The 19,384-nt window shown below is 44.5% G+C and overlaps 1 protein-coding gene across 1 annotated transcript in view; it reads left to right on the top strand.

The window, feature by feature from the left end:
• Positions 1-19,384, top strand: part of LOC111218410 (anosmin-1-like) — a 40,171-nt gene that overhangs the window by 7,585 nt on the left and 13,202 nt on the right. The window contains exons 3-6 of the mRNA XM_022740707.1: positions 13,146-13,208; positions 13,565-13,787; positions 18,289-18,473; positions 18,805-18,934. Of these exons, the coding sequence (XP_022596428.1) occupies positions 13,146-13,208; positions 13,565-13,787; positions 18,289-18,473; positions 18,805-18,934 (601 nt within the window). The remainder of the gene's footprint in view (positions 1-13,145; positions 13,209-13,564; positions 13,788-18,288; positions 18,474-18,804; positions 18,935-19,384) is intronic.

Genomic DNA, 19,384 nt, shown 5'->3' on the forward strand with positions numbered 1-19,384 from the left:
ATGGCGTTTTCTCACATCAATAAATGTGAAATACCCTCTCGAAATTGAACACCATGTGGCAGTTGAAGAACCTGAAAGCGAAGCACAGCTAGCTCAAGATTGTCTGATTGTCTCTTAAACAAAATATGAGGTAAAAATACAATATAATATAATGTTAAATAATCTGTGACCCGTCTGTATGTTTCAGTTGAACGTACAGGCTCTCAGGAAGGCAAACCTCCTTTGTCTTCACCGTAATGCTGTGAAACCTCCTTTCCACTGTGATGGCCAACATCGGCTCTTGGCACTAGTCGCTCCCCAGTCATTCAGCAGAGTTTTATGTTTGAATAAGGCTTTTGCTGGCTGTGAGTCTAAGCACAGCATACTGTTTTCATAATCAACCAGCTACCACTGCTGAAACTCAAATGTCCAAAAAACCCTTTAATGGACTCCTTTTTTTTTCTCCCTGCTATAACAAGCACGTCAGTTAGCACTTCTTTATCCCACTTGTAGGCTGTAAATAAACGAAGCTGAATTTGATGTTAAAAATAATGATATGCTTGTTTTACAGCTGTACAACTTCCAGATAGTTTCAAGGGCCCTCTGAATTGAATTAATTTTTATTGTAACCTAGGTTTTGGTTCAGGCATTCAGGAGGCAGGCTTAATTTGTAGCCAGAAGTCAATATTTTGGAAGCAAACATCACCACACTTCAGATCCACATCAGTGACTCGAGTGCACACTTAGGGCCTGTGTGTAGTGTGTCAAAACACAGAGCTATTGTGGCCACTCTAACAATTGTACCAAATGGGCCCATGCTGTACAGTGATTCCCTGTGAATAGCTCTACAGCCGCTGATTAGCCTCTTCACTTCATGAACAGCACATAGTCAAACAGAGAGACAAAGGCAGTGGCTCCCGGGGAGTGCGTTAGGGGCAGAAGGCCTGTCCACCCAGAGCTCTGTTAAAGAGCCACTGAGGGCTCCCTGCCTGTGAAGAAAATGCGAGGACGGGCTGCCTAATAATTCAGACAAAGATGCTGTGACCCCGTCCATCTGTCTGCATTTTAGGAAATCAAAGCGCCCTGCTTCCATTTGTGATGAGAAAGTCACGCCGGTCATTTCGTATGCAGTGTCCGGAGCCGGCCCCCGCTCTCAGTGTCCCCATTGTCATGGTAATTAACCTGCTTGCCCTCTCTCTCTGGAGCAGAGCGAGGTGGCATTTGGAGAGCCGGGGAGTCATTATCATGCCATAACACTGGACCCGCAGACAAACTCCATTCAGCAGGGAGACGCCAGGAGAACAGACAGCAGGCATTTCTATGAGCTATTGTCATTTTGTCTCCCTACAGTTAAGAGCTTCCCACTTGAGAAGTTTGGATGTGTTCCCTGAAAGTTTAAAAAAAAAAAAAAAAAAAACTCCAGGGTGTTCTCTTTTTCTCGCCGGTGAAAAGAATATAGATTTTGTGCATATGCATGGGAGAGTGTGCTGAAGCCGCCAAAGAGCTTTCCACATTCAGAGCGTGGCTGATATTAGCGGGGTTTACTTTGCCCATGGGTGTGATCCAAGCTCCAAATCAAATGCTAGGATTGACTTAAGGCAGCTGAATGCCGGTCTGCAACAAAGCGGTACGCTTCATTACTCAAACTTCTCTCAGGGAAGGAAGAGAGGAGAGGACATGTGCATCATGCCTGGATAAATTGGCCTGTGGTGAGTCATTGGAAAGTGTCCATCACTCATATTTCCTGAGGAAGACAGTGTAATATTTTCTAATTTAAACACCATGAATACCCTGGACATTTAAAAAAAAAAAAAAAAAAAAAATCAGTGCACTTTTCCCTTCACTAAGACCAATCTCTCACTTAATTAGATTGAGTGGTGATCACTTGGCTGAAAAGAACATCTTTTAGCAATGGGCTGCTGACTTAACCTTGTATTTCTCTGAGCCAGCAGCGTCCCTCCACTTTATTTAGCGAGAGTTTACAGAGGGGAAAAGCTTGGGAGAGCGAACTCTGTCTGTCTGTCTGGTCGCCATTTGACGGCAATGAGTCGTGGATGTCTTTCATAGATGTCTCGCATAATCCCAGGTGGCTCTTTTGAGCGCCGCTTCCTACCAATCACACCCTGAGCCGCACATACCAGCGCAAGAATAAGAAGTGTTTGCTCTTTTGGATTACATGCGCCTTCGTCTTCACATGTTTGAAGCTTCGGAGGGGTTTGCCCGAATAACAATCATTGGAATGCCACTATGTCTCATTCAAAAGTGTCTTTCAAAGCGCACTGTCAAACAACCCCCCCCCCCGCCCCCCGCCTCACTCCATTTCCCACCCCCCACCAAACCCCATGTTTTCTCACGCCAAAATAAAATGGTCAAACTTCCCCATCAGTTCTTTTTTTTTTTTTTTTTTTTTTTCCCAGGGTCAGTTGAAAAGTGACCCTCAGAAAAACTCAGAAAATTAAATAAAGTAACAACACATTCTTTCACGTCACTTTTGCTTAAGGTTTTAAGAGCGTGTCAGTGCAGTTTACAAGGCTTTTGTGTGGTCATCCTCTCTTTGGCGGTAGGCAGTATATCTTTAAGGCTCACTGAAAAGATGTGATGTAGTGGGTGCTGGTTGGTAGTTTTACGGCTGGGCATGGCTGGGATTGTTAGGTGCTTAGACGGACTTCAAAGCACCTTTTGGTCATGTTGAGGCCAGACGTTCGTCTCACCTCCCTGCGTTAGCCACATTACCAGCACCGACACCTCAAAGCAAGCTGGACTAGAAATCAATCTGTCAAGTGGGCAGTGTCTGGATTGCCTGTCAGTGGAGCTGTTAAGCAGAGTGTAAAATGTGAGAGACAATCGTGGCCGGTGTGACTATTGATTTTCTTATTTCATATATATATATATGGAAGAAGTCTGAGGTGGTGGAGATCCTGTAAAGAGACATCTCTGGAGCTTCTCTAAAGCCCTTTTTTCTTGTTTTTTTATCTAGTTTGAGGCAGTGTGACTGTGTGTGACTGTGTGTGACTGTGTGTGACTGTGTGTGACTGTGTGTGTGACTGTGTGTGTGACTGTGTGTGTGTATGTGTGTGTGTATGTGTGTGTGTATGTGTGTGTGTGGGTGGCGGAGGAGTGTGAAGCAGGGCTGGTCAGTCCCAGCAGGAAAGGACCTGATCTGGACATGGTTGTTAAGTTTCATTGGCTAAAGGGGGGGTCGCTTCATTGGCTGCTATCTGTGGAGCTCATTATTCACATGGTGGGTGGCAGAGAAGGAAAACCCCCCACAGCAAAAAAAAAAAAAAGAAGAGATGTGGCCACAGGAGAGGAGGCGAAGAGGCCGTGGAACTGCAGTGTAGACTTCTTCAGCGGTGAAAGCTCACATCTAAAGCTGCTGTCTGTTCAACACCTGAGTGATGAGCACTCCAGGAAATCATCCACGCAGAAACACACTCGCTATCAACACACAGGCCTGTGTTTTTAAATAGTGGCCATTTATTTTCTCGGATAATCGACCTTTCACAGATCGCCTGAGCATGTTCTCCCTGTCAGAAGGGATTTCATTTTCTTGAAGGATTAATGTAATCAAAGCTGCTGTGAAATCCTCTTTTAGCAATAATGACCAGTCACACTGAGACAATCTGCTGTCAAGTGTTTATTCTGATTCTGAGCATGTATTGGCTGACTATCGTAGATTATGACGGACAAATCATGTTGACTTTGCCGTCTTGTCCTACCCAAGCTCACGTGCTGAGAGGTGTTGAGAGGAGAAATGATTCTGCGGCTCTATGCTAATATGTTGTTACCGAACTAATCATGCCAAACAGTCACATTGAGGAAGGGAAGATTAGAATGTAAGAATCTTAAAGCAGATGTTCTTAGTAGATGTGGGCTTATCAATTTATTCCAGCTCTCCTCAAAGCTGCTGCAGATAAATCCCGTAGATTGTGTGTGACAGTTTCAGGACGATGGAAGACCAGAATGTGTCTCAAAGCAGACGCAGTGATTGACCGATGTCTTGGCATTTCACTGTTTCAGTAGAGTAATTTATACTTAAGCTCTCCAGACTGCACTTGTAGCAACCATCTTTTTTTTTTTTTGATTTTTTGTTTATTCCCTGCAGCGATGAAAATCCAAAACTCTACCCAGTGAACTTGCCCACGTTTGCCCTTTCTTTGTAAAGTCTTTGTTCGCAGCTTTTGAAATGCACATAAAAGAGAGATGAAACATCACCTGAAGCAAATTGAATACATTATATCGCTGTAACTGGGCTGCACGTTATTTCTCAATCTGTATGTTTTTACAATTTCAAAGACGCGTAAAGGAACCGCTTGTTGTAAGGAGCTGTTAGTGGAAGCTGGAGAGGGCAAGTAGGATTAGTGAATTTGAAGTGTTTCTGAGACTCAAATAAACAAGTGGAGATAGTGTTGGAATGTGACTGCAGCGTGGGATTAGGGCGGCTTTCCTCCCCTCAGAAGGCGTGTCATGTTCTAGTTGTCGTTGGCCTACATTGAGACAGAATCTCCAGGTCTCATTTCATTTGAGATGAGGAGGGATTGGGACCGCTTGAGTGGTGATTGTAGAAAACAAGCCAACATGGCTGACATCCTTTTATCTTGTTTACTATCTGCTCAGTCTGCCATGACTGACGTTGCCATGACGCGAGATGCATTTTTCATCGTCTGCATCGAGAACGTGAGTTCATTATCGTTGCTGTAAATCAGCTTTATAGACGGTCTGAATAAATATCGTTGGCAGTGAGGAAGTGTTTTATCATGTGATCTGCTCTGCTCCTGTGCATCTGTCATCATAACATTATTCAGTGTGATGGAGTGGGAGTAAATACAGTAAATCATGTGTCGGGCAGATCTGATTCGGCTTTTCAGAGAACAGCAGGGGAGGGTTTGGCTTTCCCATGCCACGTCACAGCGGAGAGGACCGCTGGCCTCTTTATCACCAATCTGACCCCACATGATGGATACATCCTGTTGAGTCTAATTGCCATGAAATGTAAACTGAGCCCAGAGGTAGGTGATAACTGAGGCTCTGGTTACAGCCACTGTAATTTTGACTCTTGTCACTGCAGAGCACAGCAACATGAGATGGCAGAGGACCTGTAGAAGAAGGAGCCCTCACAGGAGAGTCGGGCATCGGCGTGTGTGTGTGTGTGTGTGTGTGTGTTTGGGGTGTGGTGGAGTGTCTGGGTGAAACTTCAGAGCCATTAAGTATTAAGTGAACTGCTATTGCATTCCACAGCAGACAAAGCACAATTCTAGCTAAGCTGTGTGGGCTTTTTTTTTTTTTTTTTTTTTTTTTTTTTTGCTCATAAATAAGGCAGGCACCTCTGATTGTGGGGTAAATGTATAATTCATGCACTGCCCCTCCTGCTCCTCCTCTTTTTTCTTCTCACTTTCTGCCAAGCTATTCCTTTTCAGCTCTTTGTTGTCTGCGCCCTCAACTGCATTTAAATTAATAATTAAAGTGATGCTCAAAGAATGTCTGTGACACCACCTGCTAGGTTACTCACCGTCTCTGAGCCCTGGTTTGGGAAACAAAATAGAGAGAGTCTGGAGCCATATACATTTCAATTCACCCCACCGGAGCTGGAATACTACAGTGTTTTAGTTGGTTGTAAATATGAAGGAATTACGATGCTGGCAACGTTCAGCTCTCAGGGCTGTAAAACACTTTAGATTTGGAAAATATGTCATTACTTGTGTAAGGGAAATTTGAAGATATCTGTATCAGTTTTAGAATTAATTAGGACAGTTATTATTATATTATTACTTATATTACTGATAATACAAAAAAGTGTAATTTTCTGGCACCCCCTGTATGCCAATCAAAATTGCATTTAGATTTTTAAAATTCAGACTATCTCTGGCAGACAGCCTGTCCAGCTGTGACAGAAGTGATAAACAGATACAGGGATGATGAGGATCTATTGCACCTAATGCTGAATTTCCATATGGTTTTGATACCTGCACTTTCCCAAGACTTCAGCACTGGGAAGAAAGGAAGTGCCAGAGCGCCAACGTGCTGTAATTGTTGTCTCCTCTGGCTCTGAGTACACCGACGCTGTAAGCCATGTGGGTTTCCTGTTAGTTTGCAGAGGAATGCAAAACCCCACAGCAGCCACTGTGGTACAAGTTTACCTGTGAAACATCAAACCAAAAACATTTTTGTATGAATATTTAAAATGCACACGGCTTTTTCCCTCTAGACATCAACAGTTAATGATTCCAGCAGCTACATACAATCATACATCTCTTCTTCCTGATAAGTTATAAGTGTGGCATTTAGATGAGCAACCTTGTTCTCGCTGGGAAAAGCTCATGTTTATCAGCACTTGTGTGAGCCTGCTGTGTATTAAGTTGCAGACTCGCATCTCAAGCGCGCCGTGATTCTTTTTGATCTACCTGATCCACCCAACTGTCTGCTCAACACACACCTGTGCTGATTTACGGCGGCGCAGGAATGAAACGCACGGTATCTAATGTACTTAACACACTATAAGGTCACGTTAGGTTGAGTAAAATACTGTGTCTAGACTACATAACTGTTCAGGACACGGATATCTTCTTCCTGATTTACTCGCTATATTTTTTACAATCCTTTGAAACTTAACGGCCTGTCAGAGACCTATTGGAAAGACTTGCTAGCACATGATTTTACACTCACTCCAGCACTTGATGAAATATATTTCAGCCTGGCTAACCTGTAATGAGACTCTCCATGGGCATCGGTTATAAGGCAACCCCCCGCTACACGTGCTACACATTTTTGGTCTTTAAAAAAAAAAGAAAAAAAAAAGAGAGACTTGAATATGGTTTTGAGGTTGAATTCTGTAAGGCAGCTTGAAGTAGAGCACTGTGCCATGAATGAGAATGAGGGAGAAAACAGGAAACCATCAAGAGTAATGGTCCTCATTGTGGCTTCCCTCTGAGAACTGGTGGTGAGAAAGGGAACAGGTGACAGGCAAGAGACTGTGGAGTCGTGTCCACAAAAATGCTTACATGTCCAAAGTTTTTCATCCATCATAGTGTTTTCAGATTGTTGTCAAAATGTCATCCACAGTGAAATGCCAAAAGAACAGAAAAACAACAAAGTCTCTTTTCCTTCCTCTTTTATGTTTTAATGGAGGTTTTCAGACCATGAAATAGCACAGCACTCCTAAAAAAATTTTTTTTTTAAAGAAATGGGGTTGAATGTACTCTGGTTCCAGATGATCAAATATGTGGATTCATTGTTTTAAAATGACAGTCTCCAGAATATCTTTGGGTTTTGAGTGGTTGAAGTAAAGCAATATGAAATCATCCCCTTGAGCTCTGGGAATTTTTATTGACAAAACGATTAATTGAGAAAATAATCAGCAGATTAGTGAATAAAGAAGATAACCATTAGGTGCGGTCCTGCTTCAAAGCTCATCCCGGTCACTTCCGACTCCCTCTGTTGCTTACGTTGTGTCTCTTCGTGCCTGAACACTCACAGCACAGGTGTGGTCGTTGACATGTTTCTGTGTTCTGTTCTAATGGATACAGTATAATGAGGTACAGTATAAAAGTGAATTTGGTTTGAAAGTTGTGAATTCTTTGAGCAGATGGTGTGTTTCCTGCGTAGTTTGGTAACCTGACAGTAGGAGCACTTCAAAAGGCCATGAAACTGTCTCAGGTGAATCATCAGTACAAAAGATGAGCGGCTGCACTGCAGAAAAATCTTTCATTGCTTTCTTGCAGTCACCCACGTTGGTACTGTTGCTTGCTCGTCTTCATCTCTGCTACGCCTTTATTCCACTCTGATGAAAATTACATTTTTTTTTGTATTTCAAACTAAAATCAGGTCTGCGAAGTATCTCTTGAGACGCTTTTTACAGTTACAGTTTTGATTGGCACATTTCATTAAGCGCAAATTGTCTTATAACAGACAGAAAACATGTGTCAATGACATCACCTGTGTTGCGTGGTTGGCTATAAGCTGGATAAAGTTGGGGGGGGGGGCACAGAAACACGACCTCATAACGTTGCTGGCGAGGGAAAGTGCCTTGGCCATGTTTGTGAAAGATATATCACATGATAAAAAAAATTCTTTGTCTGCACTGCAACACGAGCCTACTGCTTTCAAATTTATCTACTTTGGAAAGACTTTTGGAAAACATCCATTTTTTTCTGAGTATGAACACGCTGGCTTATGGCAGATGGAAAGCCAAAGGAGGGGGAAAAGATGAGTTTTAAATTTTATGTGGATTACAGTGGACGTGGTCTGAGAGCGAGAGGGAAGGGAAAAGCAAGGGATGGAGAAATGAGAGCAGAGAGGAGATAAGAACTGAGGAGGAACTGGGGGAAGTGAAGGCGAGACGATAGCCAAATAAAAGTGAAATAGAGTGAGAGGAGTGAGTACGTGGAGCAAGTGGCTGTTTTAATAGAGAAGAGAGCACGGCCCAACGACTTGCTCCTAGATGGGTCGATAGATATGAGCAGAGAGCTGAGAGCAGCTGGAATAATTGGGTCCGGTCATCGTGTGAGTGTGAAAAGCGCCAGGGCAGCAGAAAATGGCAATAACTCAGTGAGATTGGGGGGGGGGGGGATTTACAGTTGAGTGCAATCAACAACACAGATTCCTCCATATCTGTCTCACAGAGGAGCAGAGAGGTGCGACTCCATCCCAAGGGGCAGCAAAGGCACCTTGTAAATATCTGTTGGCACCCCCTCGAGCTTAACACTAACCGTCGGTGCTGCGATCGATACGTTCAGCCCCCAGATGTCACCTCTGAGCTTTTGGGATAACTGGCGAGGAAAAACATAAGGGAAGTGTTTCAGCAGACTTGTGTAGATGCAGGTACTCACATGTTTCGGCGTGTGATTTTGTGTCTGCTCAGTTTCATTTACAAAATAACAGGATCAGTCATAGAGGTCTCGCTCGTCTCCCTGTGACTGATCTGGCAATATGGGAAAATGTCATCTGGATCAGTGTGGATTGCTTTTATTTTGTATACACTGTGTGTTGTTAAGCCTGGGGCAATCCTGACTGGTAGCAGTTTGAGCTTCATTAACTAAAACAAAACAGTTGTGTGACATTTTATATATACGCACTTTTTCATAGTTTGTTTTTCCAGTCACTCACTCAGGCCAGTAAGCATTTTCACGATGGGTGGAAATAACCATGCGCCTATGATGGAGAAAAGGCAGTTCTATTCACAGCAACCCCCCCCCCCCCCCCCCCCCCCCCCCCCCCCCCCCCCCCCCATCCCCCCTCCCCCCCCCCCCCCCCCCCCCCCCCCCCCCCCCCCCCCCCCCCCCACCCCAACCCCCCCCCCCCCCCCACACACACACACACACACACACACACACACACACTACTCTCTCTCTCCCAATCTCTCTCACTTCCCTCTCCTCCCCACCCACCCGCCCCAGCTTCGTCCCAGCCATGACAAACTGAAGATGGGCTGTGGCATTGGCTGCCATTCAGCCTAACTCTCTCATCGGCCCCACAGAATGCCTTTCAGGGTCCCCCAGAGTAACAACTGCTGCGTTTTATTACGGCGTGAAATGGGGAGTGAAAGACCGCTATGGATGTTCCTACTTAACCATGCAGAATGTGTCACTATTGGGTTGGAAGATAAGAGGACAAAGGGAGAAATCAGCCGCTTTTGTTAACACGAACAGCTCAAGTCCATAGAAACAACCCTGTGCTCTTGTTGACATCTCTCAGCAAAAGCATTTGTGTCCTTCTAGGTGAAATTTGTACCAGAAATATGTTAACATCACACAGGATAATTACATGCATTCCGTACGCTATTCAAACAGATGGTAGCTGTGTTGCCAGCATGAGAGATTTGCTTGAGGGAGACCCAGACGTTGGCATCCAAATTGAGCAGATACACTGTCCAGCTCAATTATGTTCTCCACTCCCGTTCCATGGTGTGTTTTCCCAGATTAGATCGCAGAAGTCAAACACTAGCATAGCTATTGGCGGTGCAAGATGTGCAAATGTTTGAGGGCTCCAATCCTCTCGGGATCCCACTAATACCCCACATTCAGACCGCAGATATCTCTCCTAGCTTGTTCCCATTGATAAAAAAAAAAATGTGTGTAGTTTATACACGTAGGAAGTTTTGCGTTTGGCTTTTATTAGTTTGTTGTAATTAGCTCTTGATTGGTGTAATTCTCACTTACCAAAGGAACCAATGTAATATAATTTTTAAATTGCAGCATATAAAAGTAGAAGTACATGAGTCTGGATGATGAGGGTGTGTGTGATTGGGTGAAGGTGGCGCCCCCCGCCCCCGCAAAACATTGCACAAGAGCTTATAGAAAATATGTTATGGCACTTTCCCAAGCATGTTTTTGGCAGCATCGGGACGATGGTTTAGATTGAGCACCAAACTGTGTAAATAGGAATCAGGCACTTGATTGATGAGAGCACCTTTGTAATTATATCCAGCCGTCCTATTTGCTTTGGCAAGACATCTGTCATCGGTCCTCCTCTTCCCTGCTTAAATGTCAGGTTGTGGGTGTGGCTGGGGAGAGATGATGACAGACTGTCGGTTTCCAGCACACCTGCAGGGAGCTATCACTGCCTCGACACTAATGCTTATCTTTTTCTATTTTTTAGTTTTTTAACAGTGCTGTTTATGATACACCCACTGATTTAGCAAAAGCAACTGTCCTGATAACATTTTTTTTTTTTTAAATACACTTCCTGGTACAATTCAGCAGTTTTGGAACTTTTGCCCTGAAGAAAAAGAAAAAAAGCTGTGAGGGTGAGACAACACTAAACACACAGCCAGCATTCTGATCTGTGTTGCAATATCCTCGGTACGCAATGTGCTGTGTTAATTCATGCTGCTTGGCACGCAAGCCCGAGCATCTTGAGGTAACGATGATTCTATTTTCACTTGTTTAGTTGTGATTGTGTTGAAACAGAAAAAAACAAAAAAAAAAAGATTCGTCCCCGGGAAAAGCCAATGGAATGCATTCAGTCCGTGCACACAAGATCTTTCAATGAGTAAAATGAGCTTGATCCCCAGGCTTATGTGTGTATGTTCAGTGATTTGTAGGAGGGATTTGGGGGCTTTAACATGTGCGTCTACTGGCAGAATGTCCTCAAGACACTGGTGCAGCACACACACAGTTATTGCCTCAAGACCTCATTGTTCCTGCGTGGTGCTTGACTGAGGCCGGGATGCTGAAGCTGCTGCTACTGCCCCGTCTGCGCCGCAGGCTTCACTCTCAGAGGACACAATTGAGAACAGAATTAATGATATAAGGTCACCATATTATTAATAACAGATGATGATGAAACTGCGTGGACGCTCCAGACGGTGAGGCAGGACTTGGACAGTGCAGTTGAGCTCATATGTCATCTTAAATCTCTGAGGTGTTACAGTGGTTTCACCTGATCAGCTCCGTGGAAACCACATTAGTTTCTTTTGGAGCGCTCATCTGTCATAACTATGTGCTCTCCCCTCCAAGGTGTCTGATTTTTCCCTCTGACACTTAATATTTTTATATCACTGGAGTGATATCTATATTGCTGTGAAGTAATTAAGAAAACACCCTTCTGTCCAAGCTCCTCCGCCCTCTCTGCGCTGAAGAGCCGGCTTGTTTAACACTCGGCACGCTGTCCACACAGGGATCTCGGTTGCCTGAGACGGGGCTGGGCAACGCGCAGAGCCGAGCCCGAGTGTAATTGGGCGCTGGCAGGCGTGTGCGTGGTCCTGATTGCAGCATGTTCCTCCAGAAGCAAGGTTTATGTTTCATCATGTGCCCGTCCACCGCACTCCATAAAAAGCAAATAAACTTTTCGCTGGCAATGGTATAATAATGACATAGCTGGCTAATGAGTGAATTAAAGAGTCATAAATACAGCTCTGGCCCTCTGACTGAGATGTGAAATTTCTTACATCATCTTTATGTTAAACGCAGTCGACAGTAGGTGCCCTCGTTCAACCATCACTCTCTACTGTACCTTACGTAACACTGCGGATCGGTCGGATCATTGTTTCTTCAAGCGATTGAGTCTCTCATCCTGTCCAAGCTTGGACCTCTCCGCTGATGGCAGATCTCCGTATCTACTCGATCATATTCCCCCCCCTTGTCACTGACCAACATATTGGACTGTCGAAGATGATGAATGTCGGCGAACGTGTTGAAAGTATTCTGCTTGCGACTTGTCTCGGCGCTGTAGCTGGTGCAGGAGTCTAAATTAAATGGAGTTGAATGAGTGACTTTGGCAGGTCTCTGGTTGGTGTGGTTTTGGGGCTGATCCCAGTGCAGCACAGAAGCAGCCTGGCAGTGGTTTGTCTGTTTTGACTGAACTTGCTCTTCTCTTTCACACCAGCGCTCAGAGGCCAGCAGCAGGAGCACATAAGACCCCAGCTCATTTCAGTCCCATCTGAACACATTCCCTTCCCTGCGGCAGCATCTGCCTAATTCTGTTGGACATACATGGACTTTTGTGTTATATTGTATTCGCTTTTATTGAATTTGATTCATTCAGGGTGAGCTGCTGTATTTACAGCGAGGGGAGTTTGACTAGATTGGTAAACTTTCATTTAAAATTTTTATCATCCCATTATGTTTGGCAAAACGACTTTGAGCTGCACTCACGCTGAGGTTTTTCTTTTATCCCGTGCCTATGCCAGACATTCAGTAAATTTGTTCCACGTGTTTCAAAAAAAAAGGGAATCCCAAGCACATTAAACCAAGTGTATCATTTATTAAGCGCTCTCTGTTCAGTGTAGCAAAGAGAAGGGAGTTTAGCGCCAGTGCCAGAGTGTATCAGGCCCAGACATGAGCAAGAGAAGTGGCAGGATGAGAATGAGGCGTAGAAAGAAGTAGGGAAATCTGTCGGGGGCCCACACCAAGCAAAACCCCAAGCATCAGTAGATTTCTAGACACAGTGCAAGGGTGCGCCTGTCTGCTCATAACGGACAACCCCTGTGCCTCATGTTTGCTTTTGTACGAGATTGTTTAGCGGGGCACCTGTAACAAAAAGAGGCGTGACTAGTTGATGTGAATATGCAGGGGAAGTGGCTGAGTGAGGTGCCTGCCTGCCTGCCTGCCTGCCTGCCTGCCTGCCAGCCAATCAGCCAGCGTTTGAGCACAGAAAGCACCATCTCTACAGCAGCGGCCCTTTGATGTGGCTGGTGCTTTGAAGAACTGACACCCTTCTCCTTTTCACAGTGCCTGGAGCCCTGCAAGGAATCCTGGGACCTGAAGGAAAACCAGTGCCAGGATTTATGTGAGGTATGTCACTACCACAGATACAGTGGTTGCCTCAGACTCGAGTGTCTGAGCATTTCAGACTCAGTGGGAAAATTCTATAAGAGGAAAGTTTGAGAGGAGTGTGAAGTAACTCTTTTTGCTCTGTAATGACCCTCTCTGTGAGGCTAAATCAAAGCTATTCAATGTACTCACCGCTCCAGTGAGTCATGAGCTGAAATGTAAACAGGACAATCCCTGTTAGCTCACAGAGCTGCCTGTTTGCAGCCAGGCAGGTTGGTCTTAAAAAGTAATCTGACATGTATTTTTCCTCTCCTCCTCCTCCTCCTCCTCTTCCTCCTCCTCCTTCTTCTTCTTGTCATCCTCTCCCCACTCCTTAGCCCCTCTTTCCCAAGAAGCACTACGAGTGTCTTACGAGCTGCGAGTTCCTGAAGTCGGTAGAGGGAGTGAAGCAGGGTGACTGTCCTGCTCCGGAGAAGGCCAGCGGCTTCGCAGCAGCCTGCGTGGAGAGCTGCGAGGAGGATGGAGAGTGCTCGGCAGTCAAAAAGTGCTGCTCCAACGGCTGCGGCCACACCTGCCAGCTCCCCAAAAACCTCTACAAAGGTAATGCTAAAGGCTAATAAACTTCCATTTTATTGTATTACAGTGAAATGATTCTGTCACAACAAATTGTTCTTATAATTTAGTGTTAATTCTTCAGATTTCAATCCTGGCTGATTTGGTGACCCCTGTTGTTACTGGTGGTAAAAGTGTGGCTAATATACAACAGCAAACACTTCTTGAGCAGCTACTTTGTCAGAAATACAATTGGACTGAACGCAAGAGCAAACAGTACACAGACAGACCGATATTACCAAGATAAAATTAAAAACAGTAAAGCTGGATTACATACATGCATCATTTCCTGCAAATCCCTTGTGTGTTTGGATCCAGTGGAGGAGTGGCAGACTCTTCCACTAACATGGTAAACTGCTGTATAAAGAGGTAATTACTGAATGTAAATCCACAGAGTGGCTTTTGCTTTAAAAAATGCAGATTAATAAAGTAAAAAAAACAAGTCTAAAATTTAGTATTAGATAGTAATATGTGTTGTGTTGGAGCTTCATGAACATGTATTCTGAGATCCAGCTCCTCACTGAAGCTGAATCGTGTTTACACTGAATGAATCAAACAAACCTAATTCTCCGTGCTTTTGTTGCACCATTTCATTAAATTGAAATTTCCAGGACGGTTTGTTTATCATTTTATATACATCTCTCTGAAATTCAACAATTCCATCACATTTGTTAACTGTGAAAACTTGCTGTACTAGACTTTTGCAATTAAGTGTTGTGTATTTGAAGAATGTCTGGTCGCACAGCATGACTTTGTAATGACTGCGCCACTGGCAGGACAGTGTAGGATAGAGAGATTAATCAAGCAGTGAGAAAGAGAAGGAAGACTTTGGATAATAAATGACATAAAACACGAAATAAAACACTCAGTAATGGAGTTTTAGAGCAGCCCAGGCCAAAAAACTCTGATGCACAAAATGTCAAAGTGTGTGGACTGATCGTTACTTAAGTGTCTATGTACTCAACGACTCTTCTCTGTATTTAATTATCGCTCAATACTGTTTCCAAGGGTGATCGGATTAACACGGTTCATCAGCTGAATCCTGGATACTCCCTCCATCTCTATTTTTCCTGTTCAATTACTGACGTTTTATATCTGGTAGTGGTCCAGCACAGACGTCATGTTTTTAATGTGATTAAGTGTCGCAGTTTGCATAATTTTCATAAATAGTGTTGAAGCAATTAATCCCTCTCTCTGTCAAGACATTCATTTTAAATCTCGGTGACGTAGATTGCAGATTTCCTCACACAATTTTTTGACAACTTGCTTAGAATCATAAATCTTTATTTCATCTCTTTTATATTGCTCTTCACCCACACATTCCTTATGCTGTTTCTGTTTTAAATCGGAATATATCTTTTGTCTTGAATTTGCTGGATAAGCTTGAGGGTTTCGCAGACACAGATGTACCCAAGAATCTTTGCTCCAGTAAAACAGTTTAATAGCGCTGCCCAAGGCGGCCGAGTCATTATGTGAGAGAACCAAGTGCCCCTGAACTTGGAGATGGGAGCTGGAACTACATTATATACACTATCAGTGCACAATTGTCGGCGGCCTGGGGCCATAACAAAGTTGAGGAGATTCTGAAGTGAGAGCAGTGAGTCTAAATCGAGCTTTGAACTGCTATAAGCGATAGACCGGAGCTGTGTATGCTTTGAATCACACTGCAGTCAGTCTAAGCATGTTTTACTGTATTTAGTAAGTTAGAGAGCAAGAGCATGTGATTTGTGACTTTGAGCTTGCCCACACACACACACACACACACACACACACACACACACACACACACACACACACACACACACACACACACACAGAAGAGCATGCTAGTATTTATATTTGATTTGGAAAAATCCTGAGGGACGTCACGGTGGATGTCATGCTCTAAAGGTGAACAGCACGTTAATGGGGGGGGGGGATGAAAGCAGGCGTAACCTTGAAAATTTCAGTACAGTGACCCAGTCAATGAAAAGCATTCAGCGCGCCGTGAGACCTTCACATCAAGCAGCCTGTCCGCCTGATTCAGTCCAAACTCTTGAGCTCACGGCCGGTCGCCGTCAACACCACGTTTACCCTTCTGGTGAAAGTCCGGATGGAATTCCTGGTCCTGGTCCTCAGTGTTAAAGGTCTAATTAGTTGCTCATGGTTTGAAGAGCGTAATTGTTTCTATGTGTGCACAAGTGTGTATGTAGTCTTCTCTGTGATGAGCCATGATGCTGGAAGCCATTAGCAAACACAAGCGGGGAGAAATGGAGCGTTTCCCCCACTGAGATCACTCTCAGATGTGTGTGTGGTTGTGTATGTGGTTGTGTGTGTGTGTGTGTGTGTGCGCGCGTGTGTGTTCAGGTTAGGGTCCCCAGCCCATGTGTATGTCCCTGATAGAGAAAAACAGCAGTGTTCAGGATCTCTGAGACACCGGAGCCCCACTGGGCTTTTGGTGTGTAACAAAGCGTCTTCTTTCTTTTTTTAAATTTTTTTTTATACATCAATAGATCATCGACGTCGTTTCCCATCATCCACTGCTCTGTCATGTTGTCTCAAATGATATACTTGCGGAGCTGTGTCACAGATGCTGTGCGCTTTTGGAAATAGCTGGTTTATCAGGGACTTGTATGTGTTTTGTTTTGTTTTCATATCTGTCATTGTCTCCGTTCCTTGGAAGAAATCGCACCATATGTGATGCAAGCCAACTTCTTACGAATGTTTTCTGATCAAAAGCAGCGCGCAGTTCTGCACTACATTGTGAAAGATGGTGGAAAGAGCAACCGGGGAGCGTAGTTAAAACAAAGAATATGTGAAATATGTAGATGTCGGTATGAAATTCAATTCAGCCGGAGTCATATTCACACTGTCACAACAAGTCAGTCAGCCAATCAGTCTGTCAGCCATCCTCAGTTTACAGTAAGTCCTCGTGCTACAGGCACTATTTGTAGTGTTTTCCTCAACCTCAGTAATTAGAGCAGTGATTATGACAGTATGTGCGTGAGTATTGAGAATTATATTCCTGGAGTGTAATTGTTGGCATGATTAAGACATGAATGGATGCCGTTCTCTTGATCGTGCTTTAGCAGCAGTTACATCATGGTTTGGAGTAAGCGTGTGGCCATTGAAAAATGAATGCTGTATGATTCTTGGACCAAACCTGACCCAAAAGCTATCTTTGGAAGGAGCAAGCTGAGAGAAAGTGTATTCGTTTCCCTCCCACATATTGCGGAAGAGCGAGCCTGTGTGTGTGTGTGTGTGTGTGTCCATGTGTGTGTGTGTTTATATTTTTGTGTGTGATTTGTGCTTTGCAGGAGTTCTTGTGTGACTTTGTGGGAAGATGAGTTAAGACAGAAGGAGAGGAGGAATGCTGTGGTTACCTTGGTGTTCAGTATTGCACAGGAAACGTGACACGTTTGTTCTCACACACACACACACACACACACACACACACACACACACACACACACACACACACACACACAATCGGCTGTGGAGCTGTGAAACCACAGCACAATGACCCCCAGCTGTTAGTATGCAGAAAGCTGTTATCAGCGGGACAAAACAAAGTACTGACTCCCTATGCGTGTGGCTCAAGGACCCTCCTCCATCTTCCAGGATTTATATGCATCATTCAATCACTTTAACGTGCTGTGTATGAAGACTGAATAGAGATATAAGTAGATCGAGCGCTCTGCATACAGAACACAGTCTTGATTATGTTGTTTACCGACATGCTGTGCAGTAGCCTTGAGCGTGTGTTGATGCTGTTGATAAATGCGGAGCAGTGGTGGGCCGCTCGGCAGCAACAGAGGTCCAGCATAATGGTCTGAAGTGCTAGGTGATTTATTGAGAACTGTGGGATGTATTCAGCCTTCTCCTGTACTTCCAAACTTGCTTTTCCAATCTCCATCTCATTATCACTGTGCCCGACGCTCAATCAACAGCTCACTACGTCTCCACTGCAATAAATTCACTTGAGAGACTCAGTCCGACTTGGCTGAGCGTTTGTCCCAGGCCTGCACTTAATAGAGCTCTAATTTATTGCACATGGCCACATCAGCTTTGTCTGAAAGGCTGAATGTGAAGTGCAACGATGCAAATGAACTTAACCTATATGTGTGCATGTTTGCACTTGTGTGTTTTGTGTCTGCAAGAGAGAGAGAAAGAGAGAGACATTACGTGTGCCATGTCACATACCTAAATGCAAACTGTGTGTATCATTACTAAGAAGCGCAGCTAATAAAACACATCACTCTGGCCAGGAAATATCACAATCTGTCACAGTAGAAAGATGATGCTGTTGACCCACAGCATGTATTAAATCTATTGCGGTGAGGTCATGTCTCATTTTCAAATCTGTATCTGTCCAGCTCTGATGGCGTCGTTTATCTTTCCAGCTGACTTTCACTCACGAGAGGAAAACAACAAATTTCACCTATAATGTTCCACACAGGGGTGGTATTAACTCTCGTCACGGCATCGTCTTCCTTGCTTGTACTTTTAGGAGTCCCTCTGAAGCCGAGGAAAGAGCTGGTGTTTTTGGAGCAGCTGTCGGGTCAGCTGGAAATCCGCTGGTCGTCCAAGTTCAACATATCCGTGGAGCCCGTCCTCTATGTGGTGCAGCGCCGCTGGAACTATGGCATCCATCCCAGCGAGGACGACGCCACAGAGTGGCAGACAGTGGCACAGGTAGGAATCTGCGCACCTCACATGTGAAATGCTGAGGCACACCAGTGCCAAAGTTTTTGTCTTTAGATCCCATCAAATTTTATTGTTTTGATCAGATTAGTGTTTCAGCTTCACATGTCCCAGCGCGTCACGTGCTACAGCTGTGAAAGTGCTGCACTGCACCGACAGACTGTTGCACACGGTAGCGCATTCCTCACAGTCACAGTGTCTTTGAAAGTTTGGCAAAGAGAAACACACAGATGACTGATGTGGCAGCAAACTCACATTGGGGCTGTGACCCTGCGTGAACCCTGACCCCTGTGGTTTGCTCTCCCCCCCATCTGTCTCTCAGACTGCAGAGGAGCGCGTCCAACTGGCCGACATCAGAGCCAGCAGATGGTACCAGTTCAGAGTTGCTGCAGTCAATGTCCACGGGACCCGCGGCTTCACTGCACCCAGCAAACACTTCCGCTCCTCCAGAGGTCTGTGTGTGTATGTACATATGTGTGTGTGTGTGTGTGTGTGTGTGTGTGTGGCCTTGCTTTGTGTGTAAGTTCCTGTTTGACACCCACTGCCCCCCATTTGTTATGGTTAAGACCTTGGAACAGGTGGAGCCCTTGGGAAAGAGTTTTCAGACCTGATTTGACTTCTTATCTGACCAAACAAACAAAGCTGAATTTGTCATCCGAGCTTACTTTATCATTCCAGAAAGAAATTCTGCATTTTGCTGAGAAAGAATTTAGTTTATATTGACCTGCACTTTGCACCTCTGAAAGACACATTTTTAGCCTTCACTTTTTTTTGTGTGATCCCCTCCTAATCTGTTCAACCCCGTGGCTCCATTAAGCAGCAGCATACGAATATATGGTAAAGCCAAACATACATTTGTCACTTTTGACTGATGGTGTTCATACTGCTTACATGTGTTTATT

This window comes from Seriola dumerili, unplaced genomic scaffold (assembly GCF_002260705.1).
Source record: "Seriola dumerili isolate Sdu_G_001 unplaced genomic scaffold, Sdu_1.0 BDQW01000052.1, whole genome shotgun sequence".
Classification (NCBI taxonomy): Eukaryota; Metazoa; Chordata; class Actinopteri; order Carangiformes; family Carangidae; genus Seriola; species Seriola dumerili.